This window comes from Lotus japonicus, chromosome 6, assembly GCF_012489685.1.
Source record: "Lotus japonicus ecotype B-129 chromosome 6, LjGifu_v1.2".
Classification (NCBI taxonomy): Eukaryota; Viridiplantae; Streptophyta; class Magnoliopsida; order Fabales; family Fabaceae; genus Lotus; species Lotus japonicus.
In genome coordinates, this window is record NC_080046.1 from 58198043 (window position 1) to 58215502 (window position 17460).

General features: G+C 35.3%; 2 protein-coding genes and 1 pseudogene across 2 annotated transcripts; 1 reads left to right on the top strand and 2 right to left on the bottom strand.

The window, feature by feature from the left end:
• Positions 1-74: 74 nt before the first annotated feature.
• Positions 75-2538, bottom strand: LOC130721896 (uncharacterized). The gene is made up of 5 exons (XM_057572490.1): positions 2207-2538; positions 1675-1942; positions 1375-1591; positions 558-1297; positions 75-375 (listed from the first exon to the last, which is right to left on the bottom strand). Exons 1-5 carry the CDS (start codon positions 2370-2372, stop codon positions 75-77), a joined length of 1692 nt encoding a protein of 563 aa, XP_057428473.1. The 5' UTR covers positions 2373-2538.
• A 1597-nt stretch (positions 2539-4135) lies between these two features.
• On the bottom strand, positions 4136-10353 carry LOC130723811 (DEAD-box ATP-dependent RNA helicase 28-like). Its single transcript, XM_057574947.1, has 18 exons — positions 9985-10353; positions 9703-9888; positions 9440-9615; positions 9266-9344; positions 8594-8767; positions 8334-8482; positions 8096-8191; positions 7615-7717; positions 7356-7418; positions 7059-7120; positions 6766-6862; positions 6512-6630; positions 6370-6412; positions 6027-6128; positions 5267-5365; positions 5050-5139; positions 4654-4931; positions 4136-4509 (listed from the first exon to the last, which is right to left on the bottom strand). Exons 1-18 carry the CDS (start codon positions 10312-10314, stop codon positions 4494-4496), a joined length of 2262 nt encoding a protein of 753 aa, XP_057430930.1. The 5' UTR covers positions 10315-10353; the 3' UTR covers positions 4136-4493.
• Positions 10354-11919: 1566 nt separating this feature from the next.
• LOC130725643 (protein FAR-RED IMPAIRED RESPONSE 1-like) lies at positions 11920-14669 on the top strand (annotated as a pseudogene).
• Positions 14670-17460: the final 2791 nt, after the last annotated feature.

Below are 17460 nucleotides of genomic sequence, written 5' to 3' on the forward strand. Positions count from 1 at the left end.
ATACCTTGTAGCTCTGAGTCTATGATGAAGATCAGCAACAATGTCACAAATATCAAATTCTTTTCTCACCGTCTTCAATTCTTCATATTTCTAATAAATCCCATATATGGTCTCTCTTTTCTCTCTGTTGAAACTTGCTTTTCCCTTATGATGCTCTCTAAATCAGAGCGGTTTACAGGCTGACTACTAAATCTCTCAAAATAGGAAACTGCCACTGTCCCATCAAGCATCCTTATGAATTTGTCAAATGTTATCACTAGCGGGTACTGGTTGGCTGGAAGAGTAACAAAAGAATCTGGTAGATTCTTGAACTGATCATCTGCTGCATCAAAGCCATCATCTTCCTCAACAAAACTGTTATCACCAAATATTGATCTGCATGCATAACATGATCTAATAAAATTCGATACCCATCAAATCAGTGGAAAGTACATGAGAACCATAACATGATCATGTGATGCAATTTTCTCTACTTCTAGTCCTTCAAATCAAATTCACAGAAATGCATATTTTACCAATATTCATCTTTTAAAAAAAACAACACAGTTAGGGGTTACCTTTGCAATCGAACAATTTGACCTTTAATCGCTTGACAAAGCCTGGGACTGACTGTGACAAATAATTGGCGTAACAATGTATGTTTGCCACTCGTCTTAAAATTCTTCTCCATTTGGAGTAGCTTGGTGGTCAAAACTGTTGTTTTCCCCGTACCAGACCGGCCAAGTACAAATGTACTTCTTGGAAAGGAAACTACTTCTTGCTGTTCATCTGAAAGTTGAAAGGGAAGATCCAACGGATTGCTCTCGGATAATGTGAGGCCAAGCACAGTCATTGCCATGTCGCTCATTTCTGCTTGAATTCTCTCCTTAAAGGGCTCAATATATGTTTTTGCTCTACCCCAAGTAACAGGGACTTCAACTTCTGGATAGATGATGGACGCAGATGGTCTGACATCTTTGCCAGTACGTATCTCAGTGCAGCGTCTTCTAAAATCATCTGTGTATGCATCAAAAAAATCTTTCAGGCGCTTCACTAGTTGAGGGCTCTGATCTTGAGGAAGTATATCCCATACTTTCAGAACTTGGGTGTAGAAGTTATCTTTCAGCACTATGTCATTTGAAAATAACATGTGCATGCCTTCTAACTTGGCTTGTCTTAACATATCCTTTTTCTCTGTCTTCTTCATTTCCGGTCTCCATCCAATTGAAAGTTTTTCTAAAAGAATAATGACTGACTTCTTTTCACGCGTTGACCTCAAATTCTTGAATGACTGAAGGAAATTCTTACAGAAAATAACCTGCATAAACATTGAATGTGGAAATGTAAACTAAAGGTCCATCACAAGCACATGAACAATTACAATAACCCAGATACCTTCCATTTAGTATTTCTTAACAGGACACTCTCATCATGAAGCAAATCTTCAAGCTGATGATCTTGTCGAGTCTTTGAGTCGATGATGGCTTTCTTCAAATGGTGGTCTTCATCAGCGTAAAAGAAACATCCGCGTTGTTTGACATCACCAACCAACTTTTGCCAGACCACATTTGCCTGACTTACCAGAGTCCTTTCATTTCCCAAAATCCACAAGCTTGAATATCAAAGAACCAGGATTAATGCCTAGTAACTTTTGGCACAAAAAAAAATTCAAACATAAAGGAATAGTCAGTTTACCTAGCACTTGTAGTAACAGCAATGTGTTTGATGGAGTCCACTGAATTACTGCTGCCATGAGTTCCTACAGTTGAAAATATAACCATGTCCACTTTTCCACCCTGCCAAGCATCCTTGGTTTGCACATTGACAATAAATTGGTTGTGGTCATCATAGCGGTCATGTGCAAGTTCATCCTTAATCAATTCAACTTGGGCAGTGTATGGAGAAACTACAACTATATGAATGGGTTTCCCTTGCTCGTTTGAGCGCTGCAATAGAAGCCACTCTGCAGACCAACGAAACCAAATAAACGTACATGCAGTTATAAAAACAGCATTTATTATCATGGATCTTTCCAACATTGCAGTTGAATGAACTTGAATTTGAACAACATTTATTATCATGAACTTGAATTTGAACAACATTTATTAGCTTTCTTGAATGAACTTGAATTTGAACAACATTTATTATCATGAACTTGAATTTGAACAACATTTATTAGCTTTCTTGAATGAACTTGAATTTGAAGCTTATCAAAAAAGAAACTAACCTTTGAAACACGTATTGATAATACTTCTCACAGCAGCGGATTCGACCCTGTTTATGGAGCTACACGCACCAGCACTATCAACAAGAATCTCTTCTTTTCCATCAACAATGTTGATAAAGGAAAATGATTCCCCTTTGGCCGCATTGAGATAACCCTTATCCATCATTCGGAGCTATTCTGATTCTGATTTCAGAATGTGTGTTGTGCCCGGTGACATACAAGAACGAAGCGTTTCTTGCTTTTTCTGCTCCGTACAGTGTGACTGAGAGTATATTACTTGCTCCCAAAGTCACTCTTTTTCATCTGTGTAATAAAATTCTAATTTTAGACTTAGTTCAAGGCTTTTTCAAAGTTGATAATTACTATTAGTGCTTCACTTTCTAAAATAGCTTTTTCCTTTTTATATTTAATTGAACTTTAATTTCTGATTAAGTTTTCTTTTTTTTTAAATGAAACTCATAATTATTTTAGAGATTGAGTGTAAAGAGTTTTACACCGTCAGTTAATCACATCCCTTCATTTTCGGTTTAAAATAATTATTTATTCTATAACAAAATGAACGGATGAGATTGATTGATTGTGTAAAACTTATTTACATTGTCAGTGCATACCCATTAATCTCTGTATTTAAACTGGTAAACAAGTCAAAAGTTTTGCGTTTACAAGAGTTTTAACAAGGAAAGGAAGTGACCAAGATATAGATGAAAATGATTATGATAAAAAAAATTGATTTGTAAAGCTTATTTTTTTATAAATTTATTAGTTCAGTTTATTTCTATTTTTTTATTATAAAATAAATTTCTTATAATTATTTTAAAATTTGGTTTGATTTTATAAATAATATATATGAAAAAGTATTTTATTTAATTGCTTAATGAAACATTAAAATTGATATAGGTATGTTTGTAATTAACCTAATAGTTCTGTTCAGTTTAACAGGGTTATGTTCAGTTTAACAGGATCTAATTGTAATGATTAACAAACCCTAAGCAATTTTTCACCAAAACCATCCATCACAGCAGCTAATGAGTTAAGCAAGTTTCGTATTGACCTGAAATGGCTTCCCCTAAAGTTTGAAAATATTTTTTATACTTGAAAACATGTTTGAAAACATTAATTTCATACACAAAACTCAAACATGAATCCGTACTTAAGCTATCATCAACCCTAATTTCATACAATGTAAAATCATACTTCTCTCACGTCAATGTCATGCAAGTCATTCTACACCACCGTTCTCGTGGCCTATAGTCTATCCATCCGGCATAAACTATATAATTCCTACACAACCTTGCATATGACAAATAAATTACCTACTCTTTTAGGCAAAAATATAGAAATCCTAGCCACATGATTTCTAACAGAATTTTAAACAGCATGCCAGCATGTTATAAGATTTTCAGCATAATTCGACACCATCTCATGTCTATTTTCACAAAATAACATGCTCAATAATTAGGATAAATTATTCTAATTAATTCATTCAGAATCAATATCCACAAACAGAACACAAAGTTCCTAAATTCGAAGTGCCCTCACACACTTCATCAACATGTCATATCAAACAAGATTGCAAACAACTGAAGTGCCCTCACCTTGGCCGATTCCTTTGTGTTCTGAATGGTAATCTCGAACTCGACTTCTAACAATCTAATTATTTCATTACAGAACTCGACTTTGAAATGGCTTCCCCTAAAGTTTGAAAATATTTTTTATACTTGAAAACATGTTTGAAAACATTAATTTCATACACAACTCAAACATGAATCCGTACTTAAGCTATCAACCCTGACTTTCTCAATATTTTGCAAGTGCTAAATAAGTAAATATCAGCTTAAATAACTACATTTGTTAATTGAAGTCAATTTGAGAAATAACATAATTAGCTGGGCTGCCATCATTTTCTCTTTTACATGTGGCATTTGAAAAAACAGGGAAAAAATGGACACTAATATGTATTGAGTGTGGTAATAAATATTTCATACTGGCAACATTTAATGCTAAGATTACAAAATTAGCAGCTATTAAGATTCCATGATGATACAATAGAAATCACTAACAAAAAGGTATTTGGGCAGTGGTTGTTACTGTCACCATCCCCCACTCCGGTCACGGTGGCCACCCAAAAACACAGGAGGAATCAGCGGCAATTCACCGTGGCTCCAATGATTGAGTAGCTATGTTATGAGCATATTTGACTACATGTGACAATAACATCAAAGACACGTATTGCAGATTTATGGTCCTTCCATGTACAAAACTTATGACAAGGTTTATTAACCTCAGATTACTTGCGCTTATACCTGAAAGAGGATTTGAACAATATTTTATTTATTAACAATCCATAAACAGGTGTAAAAGAGTTGAGATGCAGAAGGTCACACCAGTTCAGCCCTTTTAAAAGAGTTGCATAGTTTTAGAAATGAGAGAGATTTTATGCTTAATACCTTGACTTGCTTTTGAATGAACTCTTGGACTTCTTTCCTGCTCCAAGACCTCCTTTTCTTGGTTTTTTATCCTTCATCTCAGACTCGAATAGATCCCGCATACCTTCCGGCTTTGAAGGAGTCTTTCGCGAGGAATGGCTAGATTTCAGTTTAACAGGCTTCTTCACAATCTTGCCAGAATCTAGTGCCCTCTTGACAGCCTTCACTGCTTTTGCTCGTCGGTAAGCAATATCAACAAGTGAAATTCCGCTTTTTTCTTTCTTATTTGCTCCCTTACCCTACAATATTTTTTGTTGCATTTTCAGTGCAACAAAGAGTGAGGAACAAGAGAGTACATTCCAGTTTCCAGATTTCACTGCACACAGAAAGTTAAAAGGAAAGCAAAGGATTGCATACTTCTATTGCCTTGTCATCATGATCCTCCTCATCCTCCAACATCTCTCTAGCTGCCTCCAAAGTTCTGCGCTTCTTTCTAGGTAAATTTTTCTACACCATAGACATTCTCATGAAGTTAACAAATAACAACGCATAATAGCAAGCTTATATACATTTTTGTATGTATAAAAAGCAAATCAAATCTGTACGCAAATTATCACTCGAGAACACTTCCTACCTCTCGCTCTCGCTTCTTCTTTTCCTTCATTCTGAGTTCTTCGGCTTGTTCGGCACTAAGGACCTCCTTTCGAGAACTATTATCCTTATCCATGGAATCCTGTTAAAAGCCATTTCATTTCTTATCAATATCAGGCTACTTTTACCAAAGATTAAGAGAATTTAAATGGAAACATCATTTAACCATTAGTTCAACTGGCATGTAACAATCGCTAATGATGATTGCAAAAGGGAGAAGAGAAACAGTCAATCTTCTTTAGATGCAGTATACGATCAGAAAATCTTACAAGTTTATGGTAGTATCATGTATTATGTATATATGATCTAATCAAATAGGAGCAACCTTAGAAACTAATTTAGGATAGTATATTTGTACAATTAGGATTGAGGGTGTGTTTGATTTTCAGTTTCAATCACGTTTGCACACGTTCCAAGCACAAAATCATACTTTCCAAGGCATCCAATGTGAAAGGAAAGCCTGAGTTCCATTCAGTGAACAATAGTTCACGTTGAATCATTGTCATTAAGACTAGTACTAATTTATATAGAGACCTTGTGTGGACTGTTCACACACAATTGATCCATATTCACACAATTGATCCATATTCAGATTGATCTTAGAATTCTGAAGTATAATGGTCCACACAATTGATCCATGATCAGATTGATCTTAGAACTCTGAAGCATAATGGACTACCGTAAAAGGGGAGAATAAATGCATGTATTTTGGGGAACATCAGCAAGATAAAACAATATCATACCTTTGCTGCTTTAGCAACAAGCCTCTTCCCCTTCTCTGTGACAAACCAGGTTCTTTTGGGGCGGGAAAAGATCTCTTCCCTATGTGCAATCATGTTTTCAGCCTGTCAATATTATATGAGTGTATTATTTATTGAAGGAAAATATTAAGAATGAGTAAATGAAAATAATCAGAACAGGGTTCCAAAGTCACAGAATGCAATTAAGTATTACTACACAAATATTCTAAGTGACGCAATGTTGGAACCGTTGTTTCTAAAGATAATATGTTAACACAAATACTAAGCATAAATACATTTGTGTAATCCTCAAGGCAAGTAAAACAAAAGAATAACTGATCTATACCTTTGCGGCCTCCATTTCAGCTTTCCTCAGGGCTATTTCTTCCCTGAATTAATTGAAAAATAAATAAATAAATAAAAACACAGCACAGTCTTAAAGAAAGAAGACCAAAAATGAAGCCTTAATAACTAAATATGGTCAAAACCTCTCTTCTTGAAGTACTTCATCAATTTGGCCCTCCATCTGATCAATTATTTGAGACCACTTGTGTATAGATTGCTCTGCAACAGTGCGGCTTTTCAGCTTTGAACCAGCCCTCTTTGCCTAATTAATTGAAAATCAAGAGTTACAAGAAAGATTATATACTGGTTCATTTAAAACAACAACTTTCTATTTCCTTTTTCAGTTTGCATGGTCTTTTGCTCACAATGATACAGCAATTCTCCAAATGATACTCACAATGGCTTTTAAAAGTGACCGGTCATTATCGGTAACAAATGTGACAGCACATCCTTCTCTTCCAGCTCTTGCAGTACGACCCACTCGATGAACATAGCTTCACAGTTAAGAAAGATATTTAAATTGACAGGTATTGTTGGTGAGATCAAAATGTCATCTATCATGCACGAGAAATCATAACTCAAGAACCAATGGAGGAAAGTGACAAATACATCAGGATGTAAAACAAAACTACATGTCAAATATTTGAAATCATGAGCAGAGTTAATGCCAATATGGGTCACAGTGCAAACCTGGTAAGATCACGTGGACATGCAAAGTTGATAACTGTTTGAACACCCATAATATCAAGGCCCTACAATTAAAATTATATGCAACACTATCAATCTATATCCAAAAATTGGGGGGGGGGGGGGGGCGCTATTAAGGCACATAATAGTTTTACGTTCCTATTAAGCTAGTGCAGTTTCACTATCCTGATCCTGTGTCCCAGGATTTAGGACTATAAGTGGGTCTTTGAGCAATTAATACAATTAATACAAAGTGACTAAAGGAGGAATGAACTTCAACTCTTTAAAAATTATTCTTACACGAGCAGCCACATCAGTTGCCACCAAAAAATCCACCTGCTGCTTCCTGAACTGTTCCAAAGCCTGCACAAATAACCATAAGTGAAAAAATTGTCATAATAAACACATTAGATGAAGCAAATCCTTTCAACATGGTTCTTTTGAAGTCAAATCTAAATTAATGTAACAATTATAGTAGTATCCCAAAAATGTGACATAACTACAAAGTGAAGCAAAGAGCCAAAATACACAAATTCGCAGATCAAAATATGAACCATACTTCAAGGCGTTGGGCTTGAGTGAGATTTCCATGAAGCTCAGCAGCTTTCAATTCAGCTAATCCAAATATAATCTTCAATCTATGTGCAGCTTGCTTTGTTCCACTGCACATCAATATAACAAATTATTTAGTAGTTAGAGATGGTAGAACGAAAAAATGAAATAATAATAATCTACACACAGGGCAAATGAAGATTTAGACCTAAAATCTCATATAGAGGACTAAATATTTTCAGCTTATTATATTCATAAAAAGGCTCCGTGCAACCAAATAGAGAGCTGTAACCATCAATGTGATGGCTAACAACTGGAATAAGAGGCATAATTAATACGAACATAGGAATCGTAATAAGTCAACCTCATATTTTTACCAATCAGATCCATCAATAGCTATATAAAATAGTTTGCAAACAAATAATGAAATCAAGAAGCACAAATTGCATGTAAGCATAATAAATAATAAATCATTGATGAAATGAAACCTGAAGATGATCACTTTAGACGTAAAAGTTTTGGAGCACATTGCAAGAAGAACTGCTTCTGGATTTACTTCCCGCATTCTTCGTATTCTAACCACCCTGAACAAGAAAAACAGGATAACAATAGGTTTTATCATTATCGTATCACATATAGCTAACTACCATACCGTATAGATAAGTTAATGGAAATCAATGATAAAATTAGAAATACAACAAGAAAGACAAAAAATAAAGCGATTACTCTTCTGTCAAACTTGCTGGCCGTTTTGCAGATGGATCAGCAGAAAGACGCAAGGGTTTTGACAGGGAAAGCTTAATAAGTTCGTTAACCTCCTCAGTCATGGTTGCTGAAAACAGCATGGTCTGCCTTTTTTTGGGACACATGCGAACCTGTTAAAAATCAATCATATGTGACACATTTTTTATAAAAATCAAAGTAAAGATTGTAATACAGGATACATAACCATAATGATTCTTGCATAATTGAGCTACTAAACTCACAAGTTCTTGAATTTCAGCATTAAATCCAAGCTCTAAAAGACGATCTGCCTCATCAAGGATTAAAACAGAAAGATCGTCTAAATCCACCGACATAGAGTTGCGTAAATGGTCTATCATGCGTCCTGGAGTAGCCACAACAACGTTTGGCATTGATCTCAAGGCAGCCTCTTGCACCTAGGAAGAGAAATGACCGCTTTTAAAGCATAAATAGCAAAAAAGACAGTCTTCATAACCAGCCAACTGGATAGTAGGGAAGAAATTTTAAAACTGCAAAAGACACATTGCATTCTCAGATTTCATAAAAATATATCACCTAACAGTGTTCATCAGAGGTAAAATTTGGTTGTAAATGAGATGAACAGATCACGAAATCATCACTATCATTTCATTAATCAAATACAACCCTTTGAATTCTCCAGCTGATTAGTTTGAAATGTTTTTCTCCAAAAGGCCAGTTTGTGCATATTAAGTAATGAATAAAACAGTCCATGTTGATACAGAAATGCTTTATTACAGTAATTTATATAATCATACATAATTTATACTCAAAGATGTCAAATTTATATTTAAGTATTAACATAATACACAAACACAACTAATTGGCAAACAGCAAACAGAATTCATGACAAGAAGCACATAACTCTATTATGGGCACTGGAACAATAATCAAACCTTTGTTGACAGACCCCCAACAATGAGGCAGCACCTTATATCAGTAAACTGAGCAAGACTCTCCATCATACTGTGAACTCTGCAAAAAAGAATTAGGAATAAATGTAATTGGAATGGTTTTACTACATGATACAAAAATGAAAAATAAGGATTATGAGAGATACAGATACTTACTGGACTGCCAACTCTCTGGTTGGGGTAAGACAAAGGGCACTAATTGCACGCATTTGCTTTGGACGGAACAACAACCTCTCTAAAATGGGTAGTGCAAATGCAGCAGTCTTCCCTGAGCCGGTAATGGCACTTGCACATATATCACGACCACTCAATGCCAATGGTATGCAAGCGGCCTGTCATTAAAAATAAAGTAACTGAATTTTTGAATACATAGTAAGTATTATATGAATCCTAATAGCATGGAATTACGAATGCAGAACCTGAATTGGTGTTGGATGAATATAGCCCAAGGCCTGACAAGCCCGGAGTAAAGGGCGTGACAAATTGAGGTGCAAGAAGGAATCAGCATGGAAAGAGATTCCATCAGAAGGAGAAAAAAAAGACTTGTCGTCATCGCCAGCATCAGCATTGCCCTCATCTTCTTCTTCTTCCGGTCTATAATCTTCCTAAAAAATAAAATAAGCAAGGAAAAGTAAGTACTTACTTATATCATATTCATGCATAAAAAAACAAACAAACTTAGATGATGGGTAATTACTTACTTGATGATCAGGGTCGGAGTCAGGAATAGGAATAGGAATACGGCGGTGGTGTTTGAGAAGGGCGTTGGAGATTTTGTGGTCGATTGAGGTGGTGTTCCTGCGAGCGTATTCCTCCGCCACGGATTCCGTGTACTTGGCGAAGTTCCACGGAGACTGTGCCGATTCCTTGCGCTCTTTTTCTGATTCTGACCCTCCCTTGCGCTCTTCTTCTGATTCTGGCCATGCCTCTGCCTCAGCTGCTTCTTCTTCATATTCGATTTCTTCAGCTGCTTCTTCTTCATATTCGATTTCTTCGTCGCTGGGAGGTTCGAACACGAAGCGGGTAGTCATGATTGGAGGTTTAGGGTTTAGGAGGTTTGGTGTTGGTGTTGATTCATGTATAAATAGACCGTATAGAATAAGATACTGGCCCAACTTATTTTTAACTTTCAAGTTTTTTTTTTTAAAAAAGAATTTTTAAATTGCTTTTTAAGATAAGTTGGATCAAACACAATTCTAAAAAAGCTCTAAAATTTTAATTAACTTATTTTTTACTATAACAGAAAATTGAAATAAGTAACTTTTAAGTAAAAAGTTATGGAGATGAACTTTTTACTCAAAGGAATTATCTAAATAACTCATGAACTCCCTTATCTTCAATATGATTAACTCAATGTTTTCATTCTCATTAGCCATTTAGAATTTATTTTTTATTAACGTTATCAGTTGATTCCGTTCTATCGGTTTGCCATCTTCTTCGTTCAAGGAAAACGGAAGGTTCAAGGAAAACAGAAGGTGCCCACGGCCTCTGCAATCTTAGAGGAGATTGAAAACCCCTCTAAATATGGCCTCCTAATCTAAATCTAATACCTCCATCGATGGAGTGTCGTGAAGCAAATTACAGAGATTGGGTTTTCTGCGAGATCGAAAACCCCTCCAAATATGGCTTCCAGATCGGAATCTTCCGGATTTTGTTTTCTTTTGGAAATCTCAATTTTGAAGAAGGGGAGGGCTTTGCTTGCAACAGAACCGTTAAGAGGAATAGGGTCTCCTGAACCTATGTGACAAAGCAATTTTGGCTCCTTCTAAGCTTTGATCAAGTCCCGAAATGCAGAATTGTTCTAAGCTTGCCATTGATGGAGTGAAGCTTTGTTCTTTGGCTACTACTCGGTTCCTATGTTACAGAACAAGACACAAACTGTTTCTAGATTTTGATAATTTTTTTCAATAATTATTATTATTTGCATTGGCTAGTGCTGCTACATGGATCTTGATAATTGTTTCTTCTTGATTCAATTCATTTTTCTATTAAAAGAATCATTTCTGGAAATCATTCAGTAAGCACTTACCACCAAACAACTTTTACTTAAAAGTAACTTTTGAGCTATTATTCATGATTCATTTATGGAAAATGATAGAAGACACGAGACCTGGAGCACGAGCGTGTACGACCACGTCAGCCCATGTTTTATAATTTTTTTTATTTAAAAAGTGAAAAATTACAAACTCCACAGTCCACACTCAAAGTAAACCCTCCAAAATTTCTGATTTAGAAACTGTAGCGTTGCCGCCAAATCTTCTGTTTCCGCCCAAATCCAAATCTTCTGTTTCCGCCCAAATTCATCTGTTCCAGAAGAGTTGATGAGAAGAGTTGTGCCGTCGTGGCGTTGAAGAGAGCTGCTTCACTGTCTTGTTCTTGCGCCCAAAACCTTGTGCTTTAGAATTTGTTGTCGCCGTCATCCCGTGGGAAGAGTTCATCCCTCCACCTTGTTGACTCTGCACTTGGTGGCTTCTTCATCTTTGCCGCTTCACAATATAAGTATGATTTTGTGTTCATATATCTTAACAATTGATAGTTGTCTAATGTCTAGTTTGTTTGTTTGATTAATTCACTAGTTTTTTTGAAAAATTCTTGCAACAGTGGAAGACAATGTTTCCTCACGTGAAGAAGCAGAAATGACTACTGAAGTTAATGAAAAAGATCATGATGATCATGATGAATTAGAAGCATCTCATGAGGATGAAGAACCTAAAGTTGGGATGACATTTAACTCTGAAGATGAAGCTAACAGGTATTACAAGAATTATGCTCGACTTATGGGTTTTGGAGTTTGTAAAATAAATTCTAAAAATGGAGATGATGGGAAAAAATATATTACTATAGGATGTAGTAGAGCAAGGAAGTATAAGAATAATTCGAAGAATCTTTTGAAGCCAAATCCTACTACAAAAACAGAATGTAAGGCTAGATTGAGTGCATGTGTTAGTTCAGATGGAACAGTTGTGGTTTCAAGAGTTAATCTTGGGCATAATCATGATCTAAGCCCAACAAAAGCACGATTTCTTAGGTGTAACAAGAATTTGGAGCCTCGTATAAAAAGGAGATTGGAACTTAATGATCAAGTTGGGATTAATGTGAGTAGGAACTTTAGAGCCTTTGTTGTTGAAGCAAATGGGTATGACAATCTTACATTTGGAGAAAAAGATTGTAGAAACTATATTGACAAGGTAAGACGCTTGCGGCTTGGGACAGGAGATGCCCAAGCAATTCAAAACTATTTTGTTAGAAAACAGAAACAAAATAGTCAATTTTATTATGTCATGGATGTGGATGATGACAGCCATTTACGAAATGTATTTTGGGCAGATGCGAGATCTAGGATTGCGTATGAATATTTTGGTGAAGTTATCACATTTGATACCACTTATTTGACAAATAAGTATGACATGCCCTTCGCTCCTTTTGTTGGAGTAAATCATCATGGCCATTCTATGTTGCTTGGTTGTGCTCTGCTATCAAATGAGGATACTCAAACTTTTACTTGGTTGTTCTCAAGATGGTTAGAATGTATGCATGGACGTGCTCCCAATGCTATAATTACTGATCAAGATAGAGCAATGAAAAATGCAATTGAGGCTGTTTTTCCAAAGGCTCGTCATCGGTGGTGCTTGTGGCATATAATGAAAAAGGTTCCAGAGAAGTTGGGCAGACACTCTAATTATGAGTCCATCAAGAAGCTTCTGCATGGTGCTGTATACGATTCTTTTAGCAGGTCTGATTTCATGGAAAGATGGGAGAAAATGATTAAGGATTATGAGCTGCATGATAATGATTGGTTGAAAGGGTTGTTTGATGAGAGAGATCGTTGGGTTCCTGTGTTCTTGAGAGACACGTTTTGGGCTGGAATGTCAACAACACAGCGGAGTGAAAGTATGAACTCATTTTTTGATGGGTATGTAAACTCGAAGACCACACTGAAGCAGTTTGTTGAACAATATGACAATGCATTGAGAGATAAAATCGAGAAGGAAAGCTTGGCTGATTTTGGTTCATTTAATACATAAATAGCTTGTGTGAGTATTTTTGGCTTTGAGTCTCAATTCCAAAAAGCATTTACCAATGCAAAATTCAAAGAATTTCAAGTAGAGATTGCTTCTATGATGTATTGCAATACTTGCTTTGAGAAAATGGATGGCTTGCAGTCAATATATTCTGTTACAGAAACCAAGAAAGTATTTGACAAAATGAAAGATATAGTGTTCAAGATATCTTTCAATGAGGAAGATTGTCAATTTCAATGCACGTGCCTCTTATTTGAGTTTAGAGGAATTTTATGCAGGCATATCCTTTATGCGCTTAAGCTTACAGGCAAAACAGATTCAGTTCCATCTTGTTATGTTTTGTCACGTTGGAGAAAGGATATAAAAAGGAAGCACACACTTGTCAAATGTGGTTTTGATAATTTAGCTGGAAATACTGAATTGCAACGACTTAACAAAGCATGTGACGCCTTTTATGAAGCTGCTTCTGTGGGGATAAATACTGATGATGATTTAGTAACAGTAATGAATTGGATCAATAGCTTAAAGAATGAGTTAAGCTGCAAAGAAACACCTCCCGAAATGAATACAGCACCAATTACAGATCAAGACAACTCAATTCAGGAAGAAGGTACTAAGATTCTTGACCCTAAGGTAACTCGAGGTAAAGGGCGTCCTCGTTCAAAAGGGAAGGCTTCTAACAGCTTAAAGAATGAGTTAAGCTGCAAAGAAACACCTCCCGGAATGAATACAGCACCAATTACAGACCAAGACAACTCAATTCAGGAAGAAGGTACTAAGATTCTTGAACCTAAGGTAACTCGAGGTAGAGGGCGTCCTCCTTCAAAAAGGAAGGCTTCTAAAGTTGATCAAATTGTAAACAAGAAGATTGCAACAAAGAAAACGCAGGAAGGCAACCAAAACAAGCAAAAATGTTCAAAGTCAAAACAAGGTAATCTCAGTTCTTGTTTAATTTATAAGAAATGACTGATTTGTACCTATATATTAATAGGATGGGCAAAGTTGCTTTTTGAGTGGCAATGGTATTATAAATCATTTAGCTCCCTTCAATCCAAATCAAAATCACATTGGTCAAGTAAATCAGGTGCAAACATTGAGTACTCTATATTTTTTATTTTCAATATTTATTCTTTGAAAGTAGCTGAAGTGATATATTCATTTTGCAGGTTCCATATTATGCTCAAATAGTAAACCGTGGTATTGGCTATTATGAACTTGTACAGGTATTGTTCTTTATTTTGTGTCAATATGATTCTTGAATACAAATTTATCAATTCATCAATTCCTTTGTCTGTTTGTGTTTTTGGTAGGCACAACATCATATAAATAATCAGTCATCATCATCAAGACATGATCAGCCATAATCATCAAGACATGAAGCATAAAAACATGAGATGAATGATTGACCATGACTTCTTTGGGACATGAAGCCAATGTTATTTGCTACTTTCAATTAGATATGTTGGTGTTATTGAAAGAATAACTTGCTTTTGCCACTGTTTTCTTTATTGGTATGACCTTAATATTTTTATTCTTACTGATTTTGTTCACTGATCTAATCAGATGATTAATTTATTGTCTACATTGAAATCTGTTTAGAATTGCTATACAGGTTCTGGTTTGGTTTCTTTTAGTACAATTTTGGTTATCAACTTAACTAAGTAGTGGTGGTGCTGCTTCTACATAGAAAAATAAAGCTCAGGTTATGCTTCATTAAGTGGTTGCTTCTATATAGGAAAAAATATGACAAGCACAGCTCAAATTATGCTTGATTAAGTAACTGGTACCAAGATAAGAACCATATGGCAGATATGCTGATTCTTTATTTAAAATTCATATCTGAACTGGAACTGGTTGGCAAAATAATTGAGTCTAAAACTGGTACCATTTTACAGTTTACTCCATTAGCTTTCTTACAAAAAAAAAAACAGCACTCAAATATGCCAAGCACATCTCAAGTTAGAAGAACAGCCCAACAAAATTAAAATATCTGTTGTGGAATGTGAATGATCAATCCAAATAATGTAGTCGTAAATGACATCCTTAATAATTTACAAGAAACAAAATTTTTAGCTGTCTCTAAAAGAAACTATGCCTCAACATCAAGGAACTTTAATAAGTGTCAAGTAGGCAGGTTTGCTAAGCCTCTTCTGCAAGTTTGCAGGTTTGCTCAATTTCTCATCCTCTTCTGTTTTACTCTAAACATGGCACCTCTTTGTAGCATTCTTTTTATTCTTCAATTTCTTGAGAACACAACCATGGATGAAAATCCCTTTAATTCATCTTTCACTTCTTCAACATTGCTTTCACTTTATGTGCTTTGATCCCTCCAGGGGTGCTATGCCCAAAAACAAGGAGGAAGAAAAGCAAATGTAACAAATACAATATCAAGGACAAGAGAAAAAATAAGGCACTAGTTCCCTGCCCAAGCAATAGCAACTGCTGCCTAACCAACTACTTCCAATATAACCGATTTCTTATGTCAAACACCACCAGCTCAAATCCAACTAATTGAGTAATCGTATGGATATAATGATAGCAGCACCACTAAGTTCCACACCAGCAGACAGTAACATAAAAGCTTGTACCCGTTGCAAACCACCCAGCAGACCAGAATTAGATCAACAACATACTGAAGATGGCCCCGATATAAGCTTGAGTAGTGCAATTCTAGCCCCACAACTTAACTGCAGCAACAAGGCAAAATTATGCAGATACCCAATCAGCAGAACGACCACGATTTTAATACCACCTCGACGAAACCAAATAAAAGCCAACAACCAACAGTCCAAATCATGACAGCAAATGGAGTTCTAGATCCTGATGTTTCCAATTCCAATTCCAACAACAGATTCAGGAGACGACAAGGCAGGAACAACCCAGGTCGATGTCTTTGATGCGGCGGCGAAATTCTTCAAGTGGGTTCGATCTATTGGAATTATTCAGGAGAAGAGGAGGAGGGAGGGTTTCAGTGTCATGTATCATTTCCCCACATCGAATAGAATAGATTTCAGGAAGAAGAGGAAACAGGAAATTAAAAAAGGAAGGAGCCACGTCACTCGTGCCTCATCGTGCCTCTCTCTCTCTCTTACCCTATAGCGGTGCTCTTCATTTATTCTAAAATAAATTGTCAAACAACTTCTACTTTTTTTTTTAAAGCTCTTATTTTAAACTTATAAGTAACTTTTAAGGCATAAAAAAGTTGGGTCAAACACTGTCTAAATCAAGTTCACTTATCACACCCATATTCATTTTTCTTTATAAGCTTATTAAAAGAATAATCTTATCAGAAACCATTAAAGTACGTGTCACTTCCATAGTTTTGTTGTCTTGATAATTTTCCTCCTGTAACCAAAAAAAAAAAAAAAGTACATGTCACTACCAGATTCACTCTCACCCCTACCATCATTATGTGACAAGTGTCACTTCCATATTCATTTGGACCATAATTTTACAAGCTCATTTGCATTAGTAGTTTGTATGGAGGCCCATTATTGATGACCCATTAAATGCTTAATTGAATGAAATTGAAATTGATCCCCTCATTAATTGGTTTGCTCATTTGCATTTGTTGGTTAGTCATCAATTAATATGAAATTGATTTGTCAAGTTTATGAATAATGGGTTAAATGTCTATGATTGAGCTATACGTTCTTGGTTAAATGTTTTTTATTCACGGAATTGTAGTTAATTAAAAAACGGCTCATGTCAATTGATTAAATGTTTTTTAATCAAAGCTACAATATTAGGTATTCAGCGTTTAAGGAAAAATCCTTAATTTCAAACATAATTCTTCACTTTTATGTACTATTGTTTAAAAAGATTATGAAACAACATTATTTCTAATTAATTTCATACAAGTCTGTCATAATAAATAGAGAAAATACATTTAAAGTAGTATTGACGATGTACTAGCGGAATTCAGCAATGTCATAAAAATGATGTGATTATTAACATATTTTAAATGCATTCCTAACCATCATTTATGATAATTATTTAAATTTAAGAAAAAACTTCAAATGCATTGATTACCTTCAACTAATTTAATTATTAATCGTTGACAATTTTAAACATTTAAGTCACTGACCTAATTAATAAATCTTAATACCACATTTATTACTAATTACCATAATAAAAACAGAAAACGTTGTTTTC